At 34.9% G+C, this 22,376-nt stretch overlaps 1 protein-coding gene across 1 annotated transcript in view; it reads left to right on the top strand.

The window, feature by feature from the left end:
- Positions 1 to 22,376, top strand: part of LRP1B (LDL receptor related protein 1B) — a 1,024,768-nt gene that overhangs the window by 39,398 nt on the left and 962,994 nt on the right. The window contains exon 4 of the mRNA XM_058548897.1: positions 8,788 to 8,950. Within this exon, the coding sequence (XP_058404880.1) occupies positions 8,788 to 8,950 (163 nt within the window). The remainder of the gene's footprint in view (positions 1 to 8,787; positions 8,951 to 22,376) is intronic.

The following is a 22,376-nucleotide window of genomic DNA, read 5'->3' as shown; positions in this document are numbered from 1 at the left end:
CAAATGGAAGTTGGAACCCCACTATACCTCATTTTCTGGGTGGCCTTCACGGCAAAATGTTGGAAAGTGAAATACTCTATAAAGTTTTGACTTAAAATTGAGCTAAAGTTTATCAAACTTAGATATTTATAAAAATACCAATGGTATACTTTTGAAAGCATTTGTGTAGGAGAGTAAATCCCAAGAGACTATCAGTTTCTTAAGACTTGTCTTCAATGGCAATCAACTGTAACATAGAACTCAAACTATAAGGAGTACTGTTTTCTTCTTTGGTGTCATGATACAGTTTGTGTTTTACAATGATCTCTCTAGGTGCTCTGTGATGATTGTAATAGTGGGTCTAGAAGAGAAGCAGAGAGACCTGATAAGAAGCTATTGCAGCCATCCAGAGGAGAGAAGATAGTGTCTTGACCAAAGAGAATAATAATAGCAGAGATAGAAGTGTTTTGCTTCAGGTGAACATCTTAAGATTTGCTGATGGATTTAATATGGTGTGAAGTGGGGAGAAAGAAAACAGAATGAAGGGTGAATCCATTTAGGTTATGGGAAAAATAAGAACGTAAAGTTTTGCCTAGTGGGAAAAGATAGCTTTGTATAAACTGTTTTTTGCTATAGAGAAAGAATAACCCTGGCATCTTTTCTAGGTGCATCTACCATAAGAAATAAAATTTACTTATAGCTTGGGTTAGAAGAAGGAATTGAGAAAGAGTGGAACAGTGAAGTGGAAGGAGCTTCAAAACCTCAGTTATCTCGTGTCCCTTCCTCCTAACAAAAGATAAGAACATCAAAGACCCATACAAGTACCTGATACTGGCCCACCATCCCATGTCAGAAACACCCTCCTTGTCTTTTTTCATAAAGACATGCACAGATTCTATGTAGAAATTTGTGACTACTTGTATAAAGTGGCCTTGATGCTCATTTTGAATACATTTCATGTGTTTAAGAAAGAGGATCAGAGCCTAGGAAGAGGCACTCTTTCATTAGTTAAGGGAAAAGGGAAGGGCTCTGTAATGTGCCACAGATTTTGCTGGTGATTAAAGGTGTGCCTGCCCACAGTACCCTCTAATTGAACTTCTATAATACCATTTTAATTATTATACCGAGCACACAGAGCCTTTATTTGTTCAGTTCAGTTTATTTAATATCATGTAGGGATGAAATGAGTACATGCTACTTGATAAAGATTGTGGCGACATATAAAAATACATGCAATTACATCATCATATCATTCAGTGGGCATTCTCAAATATTCTAGCAAATAAATTTGGTATAAATCCTACATGTTACTTTTCCACTTAAAGCAAGAAACACATAAATTGAGGAGAATAGAATAGTTTCTTTATAATCTTACCATTTTTAAAATTTCATTTTTACCTGCTCTTCTCTTTGTTTACATTAGAAACCCTATAACTCTCTTCAGTGAAGGCAACATCACAGCTTGAGAGAAAATATTTGAGTGGAAATAAAAATGTTACGTTAAAACATTCATAATATACAACAAGAATAGACATGTGGATAGAAACCATCTGTATTTGGAACGTTTCTGATTTTCTGTGATGTCTTCAAAATTTTTATCAGTCTTGGCTCCTTCATCTAAGCTAGAATATAATTTAAATGTATTCCTTTAAATATGATTATATATTTAATGTTGACAAAGGAAATATTGTAAGTGTGTGCTGTATAACCTCACCATTGCTCTGGTACTCTGAAGCCACCATATCTCTCCCGGAAATTACGGGATCTTCCTAACTGGTCACCAGCTTTCAGACTTATCCTCTTTATCCACACAACAGCCAGAATGGTCTTTTTTAAAATGCTAAACAGATGTCTAACTCCCCTGCTTGAAACTGTCCCCAGGGACTTCCTGTTAAACACTGCGGATTGAACAAAATTGCTTATATTATACCTGTTCTTTTTTGGAAGTCCACTGTAAATACAGTAAAGAAATGTCTTTAATTGTATTAACCCAAAAAGACAAAAGAGAGAGGAGACAATGCATGTGAGATAATTTTGGACAATAAAAAGCAGATGATTAAATGCTAAATGAATTAGATTTAGTATTTCTCTGCTTTGCTGAGTGAAAATGGGGTGCCAAGATGAAGAATCCCAGGAAGTCTCAAAAATTAGAGACTCTGAAGGTAGGGATATAGGATAGGACTAGTAATAAGAGGATTTGCTTAGAACCTGTTTTGAGAATATGTAGGCTACTAGATTCCTTACCCCAGTCCCCACAGCCAGACAAATTCTTATCTCCTACTTTAACAGAAAATGAGACATTTGATTTCTAAAGCAAACAATAAAGTGTCTGGACTGATAAAAGGAAGCCCCGAGACCGTGGCTATGGAGCAAGCCAGTACAGATTGGAACAAGAGGATGGCAGGTGACAGGAAGTATGTCAAAAGCAAAAGAGAAATTAATAGATTACTATGTTTTTCCATTTAGGGAGGAGTTTTAGAGTTCTTTTGAAGAATTACGCAACAATAAATTATAACAGACGAAAAAAATGGAGCTCTAAAAAAAACAAAATTTGCTCAAGGAAGGATGTATAATTATATTAAACTACTCTCTTTGCCTGTCAGCAAAAATTTATATAGCCATAGTTATGTAAACATTGAATATTAATTTAACTAAAAATTAAGATTGTGGGAGGGTGATGGGGGAGAGAAAGTGTGAATATATAATGTGTGTGTGGAGGGGTATAAAGAATTAAATCCTAATCTTGTATAGTAGAAAGTCCAACAAATTCTATATAAACTTCAAAAACTTCAAAGTTGTAGTAGAAACATGTTATACAGAATTATGGAAGCAAATGCAGTTGAAATAGCTAAAACAATTGGAAGAGAGTAGAGAGAAGTGAAGTGGACACTGCTGTTTTTCACTGTAAGCCTGATAGGGTGTTTGACTTTTTAAATCATGTACATTTACTGTATAATAAAAATAAAAAGCAATTTAAAACAAAGTAATCCTCTGGTTTTACAATGTCATTATTATAAAATCCATTCATTTACTATAGTTTACATATTCCTGCCAATCTCTGAGGCCTCATCTCTTCTCATTCATCCATATTTTAGCTATAATATAGCTCCTCCCACCACTACTCCTCATTTTTAGAATATGCCAGCTCATTTCGGCTTGGTTGGCCCTGCCCCCAAATCTCCACATGGTTAACATCTTGTTATTCTGAGCTCAGTTCAGATATCGTCCTTCTCAGGATGTCCTCTCTGACCAGTCACTGTGTAAGTCATTACCTTGTTTTATTTTCTTTCTAACACTAATGCTGATTCTGCCATTCTTGGGAAGGGGACCATATAAGGGATCTAGATGTTGATGGTTCCCAAATACAGTTGTTTCAGCACAGAACCACATTTTGTAAAAATAGAGTAGAAATTTTCAAGACAAATTATCTTTAAATTTCCTTGGGTTCATTTATGAGCATTTATGGAATATCTTTTGTATTTTAGCATTAAGCTGAACCACAGGTAATTTGAGGGAACCAAAACAGTTATTGATGTAGACAGTCTAGTTCAGATATAAGTCTAAAAATGACATCCAAGTGGTGAGAAGTCAATAAAATCTAGCTTTAAAAACTACAGGAATTTGACCTCTGTGTTAGTTATCTATTGCTGTGTAACAAACAAATTGCCCCAAAACTTAGTGGCTTTAAAACAGCAAGTATCTATTACCTTACGCTTTCTGTGGGTCAGAAATTCAGGAGTTGCTTAGCTAGGTGGTTGTCATAAGGTTTCTCACGAGGTTGTAATCAAGATGTTAGCCTGTCCTGTAGGCCTCCAGTGGCTTAACTGAGGCTGGATGATTGCTTTCCAAGCTCATTCTTGTGACTGTTGGCAGTAGGCTTCTGTTCCTTGCAACATGGGCCTCTGCACAGTGTTACTTGAGTATCCTTATAACATGGCAGCTGGTTTCCACCAGAGTGAGTGATCCAAAGAGAGAGAGAGCAAAATGGAAGTTATAACACCTTTTGTGACGTACCATTGGAAATCACACCCTGTCATTTCTGTCACATTCTGTTCAGTACCAGGAAGTCACAAAGAACAGCCCACATTCAAAGGGAGAAGAATCAAGTTCCACCTCTTAAAAGGAGGAGTATCAGAAAATTGGTGCATATATTTTAAAATTATCACAATTACTGTCTATCTTATCATTAATTAATCAATTATTTTTTTTTATCTGGTACCATGCTATTCTCTAGTACATACATATTATAAGTAGTCACAATGACATAAATTAAAGAGCAATCCTTTTGTTCCCTCTGGGAGGCAACTAATATTTGTGGAATATCTACTATGTGTCATTGTACAAGATTCTTAATGTTTGTTGTCTGACTTAATCCCTTGACCACTTTGTAAATGGATATTATGTTTATTTAATATAATAACAATGGCTTTTATAGATATCAATAACTTTCTCTAGAACATACTTTTAAGCAGAGGGTCAGACTGAACTAAATGATATACAGTGCTCACTTTGCTTCGGTGTAATCACACTCCTGGTCTTTGATCCAGTTTGGCTGCAGACAGGTTTTGTTTGATACACAAAATGCTTTATAATTTTTAAAAATTAGTCTACCATATTTAAAAATTGAGAAACTTCAAATGAAACCCAGAAGTTCGTAGTTGGGGCTTCTTTGAAATAATGAAGCATTTCTGCATCAAAACAATCAGCTGAAATTGAGCCTGCCTTTCTAGGTAGATGTATACTTTCAGGCCATCATCTAGGTTTGTCATAGTCCCTCCTAACAAGTTTTGCCTATTTATGTTATCTTCCTAATCCTTGAAGACATTTAAATTTGCCATCTCTGGCTGGTTAAAGATCATACAGTAAATAATTAAAGAAGAAATCAAGTACTAAAATTTGTCAATGTATAATTTTCCAAAATTTAAAAGCATAACCCATACAAATATGTAGTGGACATGTGTTAAGGAGTCATTTAGCTCACGATGAGAGAACCAGCAGAGTGGTAAATGTGGTTCAAAGAAGTATAGAAAGACTGAAGTATTTACAATCAATGAAGGAAAAAAAAAATGCTGGGGATTTAAGATTGTAAAGTTAGATATAAAATTAGTTAATGTTGTACTGGACAATAAAACTGGGGTTATCTTCACTCCCTGAAAGAAATTGTTTGCATCTCTATTGGACAAAGGCTATTTGCAATTTATCCACAAATTAATTGTAAATTCATAGAGACTAGAACATAATCAATATCAAATTGTAAGATCTATTGCATATTATGTTGTATGTTATAAATAGAAAGGTATAACAAAGCTATATTACCCAGGAGAATTAACTAATTCTTGAGGGGGCATGTTAGACAATGGTCCAGTATGACGTTGAAAAAGGGCATGCAGATGTTCCTTTCATATTTTTTCTTAGCAAGATTTTGACCTTTGTTTGCGATAATTTTGTGGCATGGACTACTCTATTAAGTAATACTTGAGCAGGTATATTAGTTTTCTAGAGCTGCTATAACAAAATACCACAGATTGGGTGATTCAAACAATCGAAATCCATTTTCTTATAGTTCTGACGACTAGAAGTCCAAGATCAAGGTACCAGCAGGGTTGGACTCCTCTGAGGCCTCTCTCCTTGACTTGTAGATGGCCTTTCCTCTGTGTGCAGGCATCCCTGGGTTTCTCTCTGTATGTCCTAATCTCCTCTTTTTATAAGGACACCAGTAAGACTGTATTAGGGCACATTCTAATGGCCTCATTTTAATTTAATCATCTCTTTAAAGACTTTATCTTCAATTACAGTTACATTCTGAGATACTGGGGGTTAGGACTTCAACATACGAATTTTGGCAGAAGATAATTCAGTCCTTAACACTAAGTATACATTACATTTTAGTGAATTAAAAATGTTTAAGTTCTACATTCACCAACTCCGGTAATTAATTACTTGCCTATGTCATGATGAAAAATCTGTTGTATCTTTTTTTATCCAATTATAGATTATCATAAGTATTCATCATCTTCAATTTTTTTTTTCTCTTGAATTTTTCAATTGATTTCCACTGGGTACAACTTTAAGTTGTTAAATAACAAATATTGAGTTTTAATAACATTGTTAATAGTTACTTATATTTATATAATAATTTACAAGTTTTAAAATATTTTCAATATTTTTTCATGATTATTTAAAATTTTACCAATATTGATATTTAGATTGCTTCGTAGAGAGCTGAAAAGCAACCTTTGCTTTTAGCAATTAGGAAATTCTGAATGACCATAATAAGAGCCATTTCAAAAGAACAGTGAGGGCAAAATCTGGATGACTTTTGGTTGAAGAATGAATAAAAGCCAAGTAGAGAAAATAATAACAGGAACATACTTAAAATTTTGTTCTAGTAAAGGTAAAATAATAAGGGTCTTACTAAAAATTTACAGATTTTTTTGTAATGTCATAAAATTACAGTTATCTTCAGCAATTTCCTATGAACTTTGTTATATTTCAGCAAAATGAAATACTGAATCCGTTGTCAAGAAAATTCACTGATCTCCTAAAATGTTCAAATCATTTTAGCCAAATTTATTATTTGTCTCTCTACCTATCTTTCTTTCTATCTATATACCTATCTATCTATCTATCTATCTATCTATCTATCTATCTATCTATCTATCTATCATCTTGCTTACTTGAACTCTTTGTCTAATTGCCTCAATTCTCCAATCTTAATAAAAATTACATTAAAAGCAGACAGAAACTTCAAATATAAGAAAAGGTAACAAAACCAATTCGCACAATTACTAAGTGTTTGGATAAATTTTAGGTTCTTTAGAGAGACCTTGCTGCTTCAAACTTGGATGGTTGTTAACAATAAGTACTGTTTCAGTAGCAGAGAATCTTTCTGCAATGATACAAAGTTGAAAGAAAGTGTGAATGCTGTCAAGCAGCTCTTTTGTCTGAAATTACAATTGTATAGACTAAACCAACCGCATGCCTAGCGTGAGGGATGGGCCATTGAATGGACTGTGGCACATAGTTTATCTGAATCCAAGGTATTTGAAATGACATTTGAAACAGTGGGTTCTGTGCTCTAGCTGATACAATAATGCAAAAAGAGTTAAAAATAAAACAAAGCAGACATTTCCAGATTTCTGGAGACAGAGAAACAGTTCAGATTTTAAAAAAATCCTAGTTGCTGATCTGGTTGAAGAAAAGCTTCATGTAGTTTCTGGGACATTTAAATGCTTATGTTTCCATAAAGACTGTGTAATTCAGGAATGAAACTGGAATCGATAGCTTGAAAATGTGTATCCAATGAATTGGAAAATCCACTTTCTGCTTGTCCTTGTAAGACATGATAGAAATTCCCACATAGTTGCTCCTTTCTCTACCTTGCTTTGACAATGAAACGTTACAAATGATAATGATGACGCATACATCTCTGTTAGCCTTTCTGTTGAAAGAATATTATTCACCGAAGCAGCATGTTACTAAGGAAGTATTTTGAAGCATAGAGCAGAAAGAATGTTTAGGTTCAGATTGTAGGAGGAAACTCTGCTTAGTTAATAAATCATGAATCCATAGTAAGTTTGAACAAGGAGGCATACAAGTATCATTTCCAATAGATAAAAACATGATTGTCATAAAGTTCAGGAATGAATATGGACCAAGAATTTATTTATGTCATTATTGAGGAAACCAGCCCAGTATTGCTGATCGAAGAACATTAGTGGAATTGGTACTCATAGGCATTTTAAAGAGGAAGAATATTTAAATAAGATTTGTAGGTCAGGTATAAAAATGATTAATGCCTCACAGCATAATAAAACCATAACTTGTGGGGTTATCCTTTCTACAAGATAAATATCTACAAATTAGCATGAAATTTCATAGTGTATAGGTCTGATCAAATAGAAAATGCTCAAGTAAAACACAGATAAATTGTTCTAGAAATGCAATATCCACAGTAGCCACTAGCTACCCACTTTTTTAAGTTTAAATTTGAATTAATTAAAATGAAATACAATAAAGATTCAGTTTGCTAGTCGCACTAGCCACATTTTAAAGGTTGCATTTGAATTTGAATTAATTAAAATGAAATACAATAAAGATTCAGTTTCCCAGTCTCACTAGCTGCATTTTAAGACACATTTGACTAGTGGCTACTTTATGCAATTTTCATCATCTCCAAAAGTATTACTGAACAATACTCTCCTAGAGAATTAATCTTTGATCAGGCCTGTTTTACAATGCCTGTATATGCCACTGAACGAACATATCACCCTCCTTTTGTTTATTTCCAAGTTTTGGATACTTTTTATAAACAAAGGGATCTTACAGAACTCTTTCCACCTTCTCCATCCTTCCTTCTTTTTGATATAAGCGTATCTGAAAATAAGCGTTTACTTTAAGTTCATACAAAGTTTACTCCTCTTACTGCTAAAGAGTTTAGGGGTGCCATTGAACCAGTTATGCTCATTGGGTTGAACAAACTATTCTGGACAAATGCAAAAACTAGGAGACAGATTTTATTGTAAATACCCATATTTAGGATTACTAACTTTTGATCCATTTGTTTACGTCATCCTTAGTCCTTAGAGAACAGGAAGAAAGGTATCAAGAGGTAGTGACTATTTTACAGAATAATTAAATCACTTATTTTTGCATAGCAAGAAATCATTTTTGCAATTTTTTATCATAAAACTACCTATATTTTTGAAATGTCCTCTGTGATGGTTTGGGCAGATTTATGTACTCTTTGGCTTATGATGCTAAGTTCGCACCCGTGATTCAATGATTTTGTGTGTGTGTGTTTTTCAGATGTGCAACAAATGGCGATTGACTGGCTCACCAGAAACCTCTATTTTGTGGACCATGTCAGTGACCGGATCTTTGTTTGTAATTACAACGGGTCTGTATGTGTCACCCTGATTGATCTGGAGCTTCATAATCCTAAGGCAATAGCGGTAGATCCAATAGCAGGGTAAGAAATTTTTCTTTGTAGTGTTTGATCTGAAATAGTTTCTATTAAAATATATATATATCAGTGTCTGATGAGAGTTGTAGAATATAAGATTATGGGCTCAATTTTTTTTAATGTTTATTTTAACACTTGCATTGTGGGAAGGAAAAAATGTTATAATATACCACGCAGAAGCTGGAGAATACCAGTTCCTAAACACATCAATATTGCAGGCCTAACCTAAGACACAAACAACCTGCCATGCTCCCAGGAATTGCTTTGGCGTCACCAGAGATGAGCCTCAGGATAGTTTCAGGTTAAAGAGAGGAGACTGTAAATTACTTAGCAGTGGACCTTATAGTTAGCAAACTTCAAAAACGCTACTTTAAAGATATGCTATTAATAAACTTATGTCCAACACAACATTTAGGATTTATAAAGGGGTATAATACATATTCAAGGGTATTACTATAATGTTGTCATCTTTGTTAGTTGAAACTAACCTTTATTTTATCTAACTACTGATATGTAAACACTGCATTATTATAGAGTCACTGATTTTTTCATCAGAATCCATCTTTCCTTTTCTTTTGACTTTCCAATTTTGCAAGCCATTTTTTTGGTAAAAAGAGGCCCTATCTTTCCTTCTTTTAGCTATAGGCTCATTAATCTTTTTTAATATTTCACAATTTGTCAAAACATAGTCAAAAATGTTTAAATTCTCAATTTTATTCATATAATTATAAAATCAATACAGGAATTATGCTTTAATTTTACAAATGCTATGATATTATTAGAGGAGGATGCACAAAAAATGTAAAGAGTCCCATAAATTCAGTTCTTTCACCAGTCAGTATTGGGCAAGGATACTTTCAAAATAATGACATACTGTACAACTTTAATTGGAGGAGCTGTTGTTTTTTCAGATGTAAGTTGTAGCAAAGATTTGAAAACCGAAATTTTATCCTTGTTATTATTTTAATCATCCCCAGTTCAGTTCAGGCTAAATGTCTGATGGAACATATCTTAAACTGCCATAAGCCTCCATTCATTAAATGGGAAAATATTTACTGAAGAAACAGCTGTCATCCATATGTGGACTTTTGTCACTCTTTACTTAAAGTCTGATTGAATATTAAGATGCATCATCACAATGGTTCTGATTTTGACAAGAACAGCTTGCACGTAAGAGCTTTGCTAGGAAGCCTGTGTAATATAATTCTTGAATGTAGCTCTATTTGTATTTGCAGCAGATGGTTACTTGACTCAATCTGACTGCAGTGATGCTTCAAAAGACATTAGTAAAAGAAGTTGTATTTAAACTGATTTGTTTGGGTTGTTGGATAAGGGTAGTAAGAAAGAATTGGAAATTTACAAATGTGCTAACAACATTCTTTTGGCATTCTGTTTAGAAATATATTTGCTTGCATGTTTTTCCCTGGATATGTTAACTGAATATCAAATTAGACTTTAGACAGTCTTGTCTGTCAAAAATGTTAAGAGGTGAAGCTATTGTGTTTCTCCCCTCATTAGACCACTCTTATCCTTTCCCCATTCGTAAAAACAAAGATCCAGAGACCCTTTTCAAGTAAAACTGCAGTAAATTTCAAGTAAAATCTGAAGTATAATATATGTGAACACCATCTCCCTTTCTGAGTGGCAACATATTTTATGTTCTTAAGCTTCCTGTTTCTCCCTGTCGTTACATGAAAGAACCATATTTTGTCATTTTTGTCAAAGGAATTAGGAATAGAAAACTCCCACTTTGTTTGCACTTATTCTCTACTGGATTCCTTTGGGCCCAGTAACTGTTTAAATGCAATTTGTCATGTATCATTTATCACAATAGGTTCTGCAGAATTTTTTGTTTGAGTTTGCCCCTGTCTCTCTAGCACAGTTTTTCAGTCACAAATGGTAGACATCAGAGAAGGAAAAGCTCTGCTCTTTTATAAATATAAGTCTGTAATAGAACACTTTCAAATACATTCTATTCTCTCTTAATATCAGAAATTTGGCTGGGATTTATGTGCTGATATCTAGGGAAGGAACAGTAGGTTTTTCCTTTAACTTCTGCTTTTAGGCCTGCTTGAGAGTAATTTGAATAGTTGAGGCTGGAACAACTCTGCCTGACATACTAAAAGGGAAATGTGCCACCAGTGAAATTTCTCCTGCCTTTTTCTAATTGTACGTGGTGATATGTCTTTGGCTCTGTCTGTTATAACTTCAGTTCAGAAAACATCAGAATGTGTTTAAAGTCTGACCTGACTCTTAGAGCTTGACCTTACTAGGTATGGAAATGGAGGGGGATTTGCCTTACCTCCCTGAAGGCTGCATTGAAAAAATATCTTTTATTTGGCTGTACTTTTAATTTCACTTTTCTCATCCTCCTATTCCCTTTGTATCTAATGACTATTACAGTATCGTCTTTTTTTAATTTTTAATTTTTTTTTTTTGTTCTCCATGGGTTGAATATAGATTACTAAGTTTTTCTCAGTGTGACTTGAACCAGGCTTTAATACAAATCTGGCAGGAAGAGATTGTTTATATAAATGTTGTTGGTTCATTCTGCTGGTTTTTTAGATGACTTTTAATTCAGGCTAATTTTCTGGAGATACTTCTTGTGAGTTTCTTCTTCCTTTTGAATTTTAGCAGTACTTTTTTCCAATGATTCCTTGAAGATATTTCCAAAATTATTTATCTAGAGTCAGTAGAATTGGAAGGTAGCATAAGATCATTGTCCCACCAACATCAAAAATAGCATTTCTGGCAGTGGTTGTTAGGGCTCTGCTTGTTTAATGGGTAAGAGCTTGATGCTGGAGTCACTCTCCCTGGGATCAAACACTGGCTCCACTAGTTACTAGCTGTGTGATGTTGGATGCCTCTTTGTACCCATGTTTTCTCATCTTAAAAACATGAATAATGATAATCCTACCCTAAAGTGCTGTTGTAAGGATTAAATAAGGTCAAATATATAAAGCACTTTAACACTTTTTGAGTTGTTGAATATGTGAAGTTCTCTATTTCATGTTGCCTCAAAAATAACTACTAATATTTCCAACACTTATGATACCATTATGAGTAGAGTGCTGAGACCAATATCCTACCCTATTAAAGATGATCTTTTCATTTCCAGCCCCATTCCCTTTCTACTACAAGCCTTCCTAAAATGGTTTATATCATATAGACTAAGTATATTCTATAATAAAGAGGAGGGGAAACAAGGAAAAAAAAAAGTGATATAGCCTGGGAATAAAGATGAAGTACATATAGGATGTGGGAGGAGAAAAGTACAGAGCAACCGTGAGTATAGGAAAAAAAGTAGCAGAGTAAACTTATCTTCATAATTGATTTTGTGCAAGATGTCTTTGGATTACCTTCAGGGTCTTTCAGAAGATAAAGGTAAAGAAGAAAATCCCCTCATAGTTACCTTTGTCAGTTGAACTGTATTTTTGAATATGGCTTTGTTTCAATAATAAACCTTGTAATATTTAGGTCTAAAGAGGATTGTAACTGAGCACAGGAGTGGAGCTAGTTTACAGCTCGTTGTAGCATATGGCCCTGAGCTTCCTATTAGACTAAAATTATCACACTAAACTTGAGGCAAGAGTTCATTTCACCACGAATGTCAAATTGCTGCAATAGTATTGCAAAAGAAGGAATCACTTAATCCCAAGCATCATAATTATTAGGAGAGGAGAGTAAAATTAAAGAGATATTTTAGTGATGATTCTGAAGTTGGAATTGAAAATTTGGGAAAAATATATTTTGGGGGACTTGGGGTACCATACATAGAACTCAAACTCAATAAAGCTATGTGAGATGGCTAAATTGAGGGAGAGGGAAAATCTCCCATGTCATGTGAAACAGCAGAAATGGAATATTTTCCAAGTACAACATATACTCTTTTTCAATGTAGGATGAATTTTTGACTTGTAGAGAGTGAATGGCACAGTGATATGTAGGATTTATTTGTGAATCCATGATCCCACATCAGTAATGAAGGAAAAGTGTATTGTCTTTGTTCTCTGCAAGAGCAGGCCATCTGCCAGGAGGCAGAGACGGGAAGCTCAAATCTAGAAGTTGAACTCACATAAGAGTGATTGACAGCATTTAATAGTTAATAAACCCTTTCCCATCACCCACCCAGATTCCCACTGTTGGTGAAACTAATCATGGCTGAGAAATTAAAGATAGAATCAAAGTTAACAGCCATCAAGGAGCAGGACTGACTAATGAAATTCTAAACTAGATGCTGTGTGAATATGGGAAGCTGGAAAATGAAGCAGGTTTGCCTATGCCGGCGAAAGGGGTTCTGTAACAAGGAGATCCTTGGGTAGATATCAGGTTTCTCAATTCTGTTAGGTGGCTCCTAGAGCCAGCCCACGTTCCAAGTTAGAGCCTGCACTCACTAGTCACATGCAATAGGACATAAGTAGAATTGTTGTAGACCTTTGGCCATTAAACCCCTCAGACTACACTGTGGGGAAATTAAACCTACTGATTGCACCTCCACAACTAACCACTACCCATTGATTTGAGGATTCAGATGATTCTGAAGTTGCCATGGGTTTGAACATCAGGAAACATGTAAAGACGTGCCCCTATGTACCTTTTTTCTCCTCCTGGAAGTATCAATCTTGGAGGGTCGCATGGTCATCTGCAATTCACGACTTCCCCTAATTTTTTGAAATTCATGTTCACATTTTGATGGGTCGCAAATTGTGAGTCCTGACTTTTTAAGGAAGAACTCCCCTCCACACACACCCACAAAAAATATCTATATATATATATACACATATATAGCTTCTAGCCTCCTTCTCCACTTCAGTATAGCCATGTGACAGGTTCTCACAATCAGATGCACCTCCCCATTGTTCAAGGAGAGTTAAGCATCTTGATGATGATGTAAACTTAATCATCCTCAGAATCTTCTTGCATATTTCTCTTCATTAGAAGAAAACTCAGAGAAAAATGGAGACATTCCAATAGCTCCAATAATCATTCTCTTCAGTTCATGTATTGACCTGCTATAATTTCCCTTTTGGACTTGCTGTTAAAAAAAAAAAAAGCTCATCTGTTTTTTTTTTTTTCTTGCTGGGAAAGATTCAACCTGAGCTAACATCTGCTGCCAGTCTTCCTCTCTCTCTCTCTCTTTTTTTTTCCCTCCCTAAATCCCCAGTATATAGTTGTATATTCTAGTTGTAAGTCCTTCTAGTTCTTCTCTGTGAGCTACTGCCATATCATGGCTACTGACAGACGAGCAGTGTGGTTCCGCACCCGGGAACTAAACCTGGGCCGCCGAAGCAGAGCATGCCAAACTTTAACCATTAGGCCATGAGGGCTGGCTCCCACTTGGACATCTTGCATTTAAATTTTCTTTAAAAAGAAAAAAGGCTGATGAACAAAACGAACTGCTAGAAGTATACTTTGGGTTATTAGTGTATCTTTGAATCAGTCTTGGTCCTGTACACAGAAGCAGTACTCACGTGGGCTGACCTCTGAATTCACCTATATGAAGGAGAGTGCCAAGGAAGTTATTTGCCCACTTCTCCTTATACACAATGGATGATTAATGCAGTACAATAACATCCCTAGTCTTATAAATTTGTATTGATTCTTCCAAAAATTTTACCAATGTGTTTTCTCAAATGTGGCAATAAATTCAAGTAGATATCATTATAACATTAACTATATTTCTATATATCTATAATCTATCTAAATATCTATGATTATTCCCTATTTTATACTACTGCTACCTTCTCTGGGTAAGTCTAACCCTCCGGGATGGCATTTAGGTTCATAGACAATTATCTAAGCAGTAGGCATCTACCTATCTTAGGCCAATTTACTAAGCACCTCAGGAGAGTTGCTTGGTAAGATAACATGGATATGCAAGTATATGTTTTATAGTTTATACTATTTTCACTGAAGTTGGTGGTTCAAAGGCTCACTCAAGGGTATAAATCCATATTAGCTGTCTTACATATGACTCAAATTCTTCTTGTTAATAAATTTTGTCTAGGTTCAACCTCTTTCCAAATTCCTCTCCAGACCTTTCCTCAAGTGGAGGCTCATGTGTGGCATTGCCCTTAATTACTGTCTCCTTCAGTTACACAGGCTTTTTCTATTATATTGTGATTAGCCTGGGGAAACGGAAGAGCAACTTGCAGTGGTTTAGGTTTAGCACAGCCTTTCCTGGAAACTTAACCCAAACCGATTCAACTCCCACTGTGTTCTTGACTCATATTCATAAAGCCAAAATAATGCAAATCATTCTACCTCTATATTTTCTCTCTTTGCTGTTCTCTCCCCTCTTTCTTTCTTTTTCACTCTGTAAGTTTTCAGTGTTTGTTAAGCTTATCTCTAAATCACTGAGTTCACAATTCTGTTTCTAGTAATTATACTCAATGTCTCCCCAACCTTCCAACCAGTCCCTATAAAAGAGATTTCTTCTCTGAATTCTAACTCTGATTAATGCTGTCCCCTCAAATATATAAAGCAACAGAAAAACAATTGTGTATACCTTAAATTATGAAGGAATTTATTATTTCACTTAAAAATCTAGATTTAGGATGGTTCCTGGGTTGGTTATTTTAGTGGCTCAACAGTATCATTAAGGACCTGGGTTCCTTCTACCTCTTTGTTCTTGGATGTTATCTTTAGTGTATACTTTTCAGGCTAATTTCCCCATGGTCATAAGATGGCTACTGAAGTTCCAGGGGTCCTGTGTAGAAACACAGTATTCAGTTAAAAAACAGTATTGTTTCTTCCTTGGGTGTAGAAGAACACCCAAAGCAGACATTCCCTCATGTCTTCTTCATCCGAACTGGGGTACGTGCCCACCTAGATGACACAACCATGGACAATTTTTACCATTGGTATATGAAAGACAGACATGGGAGTGAAATTGGACCAAGCTAACATGGAAGAAAGAAAAATGGATTATGAACCAACATCATCTACTATAACCACTGTCATATGATACTTCTTTCTCATGTACCGTCCTTTGTCTTTTCTTGGTTCTTTGCAGGCACTGAGGGGTCCCTTTTCACTTAGCTAAACCTGTTTGGATTATGGATGAGTATTTTGTTCCATCTCTTCATTCCTGCTTCTAGGAGAACACCTCCTTTCCTTTTAGCCCAGGTCATTAAAACTCACTCTGAGGAAAATTTTTATTATCTCTTTTCAAGGAAAATGACAGTTGTTTTTTTTGTTGTTGTTGCTACTGTAACATTTTATACAATACGGAGAAGAAGCTGGGGTGGGGGCATTCTGGATAACACTCCTGGTATCCCTATTTTTATCTTTAAAGACATAGTTTAAAAAACTGATAAGAGGTTTCATTATATCGGTTTCTTCAACACTTGTGGAAGCTATGTGAATATTTCTAAACCACTGGGGTAATATTAATTAAATTATTGTTTCACTTATAAAATATAATTCTCAAGTTGCATGAAAGCTTTCTTACTCTCTGCCAGAGAATAGTTAGCATACTGGAAGAATCTGTGCCATTACTAGAAAAGAATAATTTTATATTTTCAAGTAGTTTAAAATTACTTCTAGTTGTTTCCTACGTGGAGTTCTATGAAAACAAGAAGTAGATATGAGCCAGTAGTACTGCTTTTGAAAATATATAGACAACTTTCCTGTATTACTCAGGTGTGATCAGGGCATCAAAGATAATGATATGGTCTAGTCTGTCATGGAGCTTGGAGTATAACAGTTATGTATAAAACATCAAATATTATAATCAGAAGATACAGTTATTATAGTTTACAAGAAAAAACATTATAAACAACAAACAAAATACTAAGCAGCAATTTATCTGAAATTTCTGAGGAAAATAATGGGTCAGGTATAAAAGGTTGTTTTCAAAAAATTGAGAGAAATTTGGTTTGTAAACACCACAAAGGAAAGAATAAAAATTAAAAACAATAAAATAAGCACTTGACACCATTCCCCTTGTGCATTGCCACTCTTTAGTACATAACATAAATTCAGGATTTTACCATAGGCCATATAATCATGTTAAACCAAAAAAAAAAAAAAAAAAAAGAGAACAAGAAGTAAAAAACAGCATGCAGCTTTTATGCTGAGTTATATTTTGTTCTGCTTGACTGCTGAGCCTTGCAGGATATTGAACTAAAATTGATGTTTTCCCTTGAGTCAGATTCTTAGTGGTTTGACTTTGGAGAAAGATCTGGCTTTAGGGTCAAGGTGAATGTTTTCCAATGTCAAGTGGTTTTTACTCAGAATTTTTGTTTTTAGTCATGCAGAGGGAAAAGGCAAATGTTGAGGGTATTTGGTCTTCTTTCGGTCTTTAGTGACATAACTGTCTTTGTAAGCACTTATAAAAATGGTGCTTAGGCAAGAGGCATCACACTTCCTGATTTCAAGCTATACTATAAAGCTATAGTCATCAAAATGGTATGACACTGACATAAAAACAGACAAACAGACCAATGGAACAGAATTGAGAGCCCAGAAATAAACCCAACCATATGTGGTCAACTAATATTTGACAAGGGAGCCAAGAACATTCAATGGAGAAAAGATAGTCTCTTCAGTAAATGGTGCTGGGATAATTGGATATTCACGTGTAAAAGAATAAAAATGGACCTCTATCTTACACGATTCACAAAAATTAACTCAAAGTGAATTAAAGCCTTAATTATAAGACCAGAAACCATGAGACTCCCAGAAGAAAACATAGGAATGAAGCCCCTTGACATGGGTCTTGGTAATGAATTTTTGGATATGACACCTAAAGTACAAGCAACAAAATAAAAAATAAACAAGTGGGACTACATCAAACTAAAAAGCTTCTGCACAGCAAAAGAACCCATCAACAAAGTGAAAAGACAAACTATGAAATAGGAAAGAATATTTGCAAACCATATATCTGATAAAGGCTTAATACACAAAATATATAAAAAACTCATAACAACTCAATAGGAAAAAACAAATAACCCAATTAAAAAATGGACAAAGGACATGAATAGACATTTCTCCAAAGAAGAAATACAAAAGGCTAACAGGTACATGAAAAGATGCTCAACGTCACTAGTCATCAGGGAAGTGTAAACTAAAACCACAATGAGATATCACCTCACGCCTGTTAAAATGGCCATCGTCAAAAAGACAAGATAAAACAAGTTTTGGCAAGGATGTAGAGAAAAGGGAACCTTTGTGCGCTGCTGATGGGATTGTAAATCGGCACAGCCACTATGGAAAACAGTATAGAGGATCCTCAAAAAATTAAAAATAGAACTGCCATATGATTCAGCAATTCCACTTCTGGGAATATATTCCAAGGAAACGAAAACACTAACTCTAAAAGATATCTGCACCCCCATGTTCATTGTAGCATTATTTACAATAGCCTAGACCTGGAAACAACTTGATTGTCCATCAATGGATGAATAGACAAAGAAGTTATGATATATATACGATGGAATATTATTCAGTCATAAAAAAATGAGGAAATCCTACCATAGTTGGACTTTGGAGGTGTTATGCTAAATGAAATGAATTAAACAGAGAAAGACAAACACTTTATGATCTCAATTATATATGGAATCTAAACAAACAAACAAAAAGCTCATAGAAAAAGAGATCAGACTTGTGATTACCAGAGGCAGAAGATAGGGAGAGGGGGAGTTAGAGGAACGTGATCTTTCTTTTCCTTTCTTTTTGTTGTATCTATATGAGAAGATAGATGTTAGAAGAACCTATTTTGGCAATCATTTCACAATATATCTTGTGAAAACATCATGCTGTATGCCTTAAACTTATACAGTGATATATGCCAATTATTTCTCAGTGAAACTGGATTAAATGTGGAGTAAAAAAAAAAAAATTGGCTTAGGTAAACAGCTAACTGCAGATAAAATGTGCCCCAATGACATGCTAAAATAATTTAATGCTTTTTGAGAAAAACAACACAAATAATTTTTGCCATTGTTCTTCTGTTCTTCTTCATAATGATAGAATATAGTTATGGTAACATCATCAACAACCAAACAGTGTAGCAAATCCCTATATTTACTTCCTAATCTGGTTTAGAGTGGCAGAAAATGAGAGTAAAAAAGGACATAAAAAAGAAAATATTTCTGCTTTCTGGAAACCTTCGGTCTCGGTCTCAAAATGAAATTTAGAATTGGAAATCTAATTACTTTGAAGCTATACCTAAGGTGATTAATTCATCTCATAAATTCAATCTGAGATCTGTCTGAAGTGTTTGGAACTCTACAATGATCAAAAAGCTTTCAAATTGACAACATCTCTGATTCATTTTTTTATGAAAGCAAAAATCTCCTGTTTTGTTTTTTAAGTTATTTATTTTATTATAAATGTAATTTGATAAAGATATTTCAAATGTGTACATGCAATTTAATTTATTTATTAATTAAAATGACTGCATAAAATAAGTATAATTTTCACAAGGTACACACTAAGGTTTGAATGAATATCATTAGAATATTCTCCTTATAACAACTGTATTTAGTAGGATAATGGAGTTGCTTTTATAAACTCCAAAATTGTGATATAATATAATCAAATTATATTTCACACTCATACATGAATCTGATGAGGATGTTGTAGGTAGGTAGAGGATATAGCTTCCTCCAAGTGGTTATTCTGGGATCAAGATTCCTTCCATTTTTGTGGCTCTAGAATCTCATACAGCCTTGGAATATTATGTTCTCAACTAGCAGAAGGGGAAAAATGTTGAAGATATATAGGCACAGTTGGATGGAAGTGGATCAGGGAAATGTAGGACCCGGCTAGGCAGTTGCTTGCCTGTGACACCACCATACCGTGGAAGTGGGAGCATGCATTTGCAATGAATACTTTGAATTAAAATGAGTACTATTTTTACATTTCTGCCAACAGTCTTCTCTTCTGGTGACCAAATATTTACATGCATTCTTCTTTCCATACATAGAATGTACTACATTTGGGTCAAAGTAGAGGATCTCCAGGTGATGTGCAGTCTTCTCCATCATGTCCTTTTGTGCTTCCTTGTTGTACCGCAAACTATGAACCAAAAGACAAGACACCTGCCTGCTGTCCCCTCTATACTCTGTATAAATTGATGGACCAGTGATAGAGTAACAAAAATTTCCCTTTTAGAAAATGGAAGACTGGAGGCACACAGTAGTCATGGGTACAGAGCAATAATGAAATCCTGCCAAGCAAGCAAAGTGCAGACCTTCTACCCTGGAGGTTCAGAAGTCACTTGTCCAGATGCTTCTTCTTTCCCTAAATGTTAACCTTTGTTCCATTGTTCTCCTTTACCTCTGCTCTCACTGGCAGGTTCTTTCTAGTCTGTTGTGCTCAATTCTACATCTGAAGTTGGCAATAGGGAATATCCTCCCCTGGGGGCTCTCTGTATTTCACAGACTGTCTCTTCTTCCTTTCAATCGTTTTAAGGTTTGAAGAGACAAAAGATTTTGTAAGCTAGGATTATGGCTTTTGCAGTTATAAAATCCCTTGAAAATTAGTAGAATTTTTATTTATCTTCTCATTACTTCTATATACCAATAACCACACTCAAAGTTATATTCTAGAAATAATGATCAAGCCCAATTTCTTTCTTTCCACCTCACTCTCTTGGTTTTCTCTTTCAACCTCTTGGTTTTCTATTTCAACCAATTTGAGGCCTGAAAACAATGCTTCAGTGGGAAGCAAACACCTTTTGTCTGAAGGCTAAATCCCTCTGTTTAATTGAGAGGTCTTAATTGATTCTTATTGCTCAAAGCCATTTTGAATATTTTTACTATTCAGGTCCTGGAAGCAATCGGCTTTTCCAAATCTGGGAGGCTTCCATTTTTGACTTGTTCTGTTCTCTTCCCTTTTTTGCTATTAACCAGCCAATTCTAACCTACATTTATTTTTTTTTGGTAATGTCTTGCCAAAGTAAGCAGGTAGTAATTAACGCAACTACTAATATTATACTTTTAAGCTTCTTTCCTGAAATCCACAGTCTCAAAAGCACTTGTTCTTCCTTCCAAGATATTTTCTAAGATATCACAAATGAGACTTTTTTGTAAAATAGTTTGAATATTTCCATGCTTGAATAATAGTTATCCTGCTGCTGCCACCTTACAATTAAGCCAATGTTACATATTTTAGGTTTTTATTAAGGTGATTCTGTACTTGTGATACCAACTTCTGAATGTGTTATGGCTATAAATTCAGTGGGTAGCACAACAGGAATTTGTTTTTTGTTTTATTTCTCAAGTTAGAGTCTAGTACATGTGTTCCTAGTGATCAGGCAGCTTTTCTCCATGTGGTGAGTTAAAGATGGAGGCTCCTTTCATCCTGTGGTTTCTATATCCTTAGGACCTCAGAATCTTCTGATTTTTGACCAGAAAGAGAAAAGGCACAACTGCTTTTTTAAAACTCCACCAACATCTAGTCACTTGGTCACATCTAGAAACAAGGAGGCAAGAAAATATGGTTTCTAGCTGGGAAGTTGTCAACTATTCCACATTTTGGAAAGGGAGGGGCATGAGTTTCTGGTTGACAGAAGACTGCCACTGTAACCACTGTCTGATTTCATTATTTTCTTGCCTTTTGGTTACTAACAAATTAAATGTGAAACAGGTTAGTGTGTCAAAGCCTTTGTTTCTAAAAGATATTTTAAATTGTGTATGTTCATCTTTTTCCAAAGTTTTTTACACTCCCCTGAATGTTCAGAATTCAAGTTTATCATTTTACCTTGAGTGAGTCATTTTCATTAGATTCATCTTTCCTCTTGAGCCATTCACGAATCGAAATCATCTATTAAAAGGTTGCCTGGCAAACATATAATCAGAGAAACAAGTTGATTATATCCTGGCCAATGAGTAAAATAATAGGCATCTCTACATTGGGGCAGTTTCTCTAAATAACTGGTGCAAGACTCCTACAACCTGAGCACCCTCTTCTCTGGAAGGGCTAGACACACCATGAGAAAATTTTATTTTCAACTCTTTTCAGACAACAGAATGATTATTACTCTTCTATTTGTGCTTCTAAAGATCTCACTACTACTCCCAGCCTATAGAAGTTCTTGTTTTCTGGATTAGGTGTCTTAGATTTTATTTGATACACACTTGGTTATTACTTATCCTTTTTTGTTTTGGAGCATACTCTGAATAAATGTAATGTTTGCAGAAATTCAGTCTGAGAGTGGAGGACAAAATGGATTATTGGTGGGGGCAATACTAGGGGTAGAAGAGAAAGAGAAGGCAAATTAAATAGTGTAAATATAGAATAATAATGGTAAGTATGCTTTGGAATACTTTTGACACTAACAGAAATCCCAACTCCAACTGGCTTAAACAATAAGTTAATTTATCTTCTCACTTAAGAGGAAGGCCAAAGAAGAGCACACTGGGGTGGATCCAAGCTTGGTTGACGTCCTCAGAGAGCCACATCCCTTCTGTATCTCTGCTCT

This window comes from Diceros bicornis, chromosome 10 (assembly GCF_020826845.1).
Source record: "Diceros bicornis minor isolate mBicDic1 chromosome 10, mDicBic1.mat.cur, whole genome shotgun sequence".
Lineage (NCBI taxonomy): Eukaryota > Metazoa > Chordata > Mammalia > Perissodactyla > Rhinocerotidae > Diceros > Diceros bicornis.
Note: the sequence above shows the minus strand (reverse complement) of the source record. Positions and strands in the feature narration are given on the sequence as shown.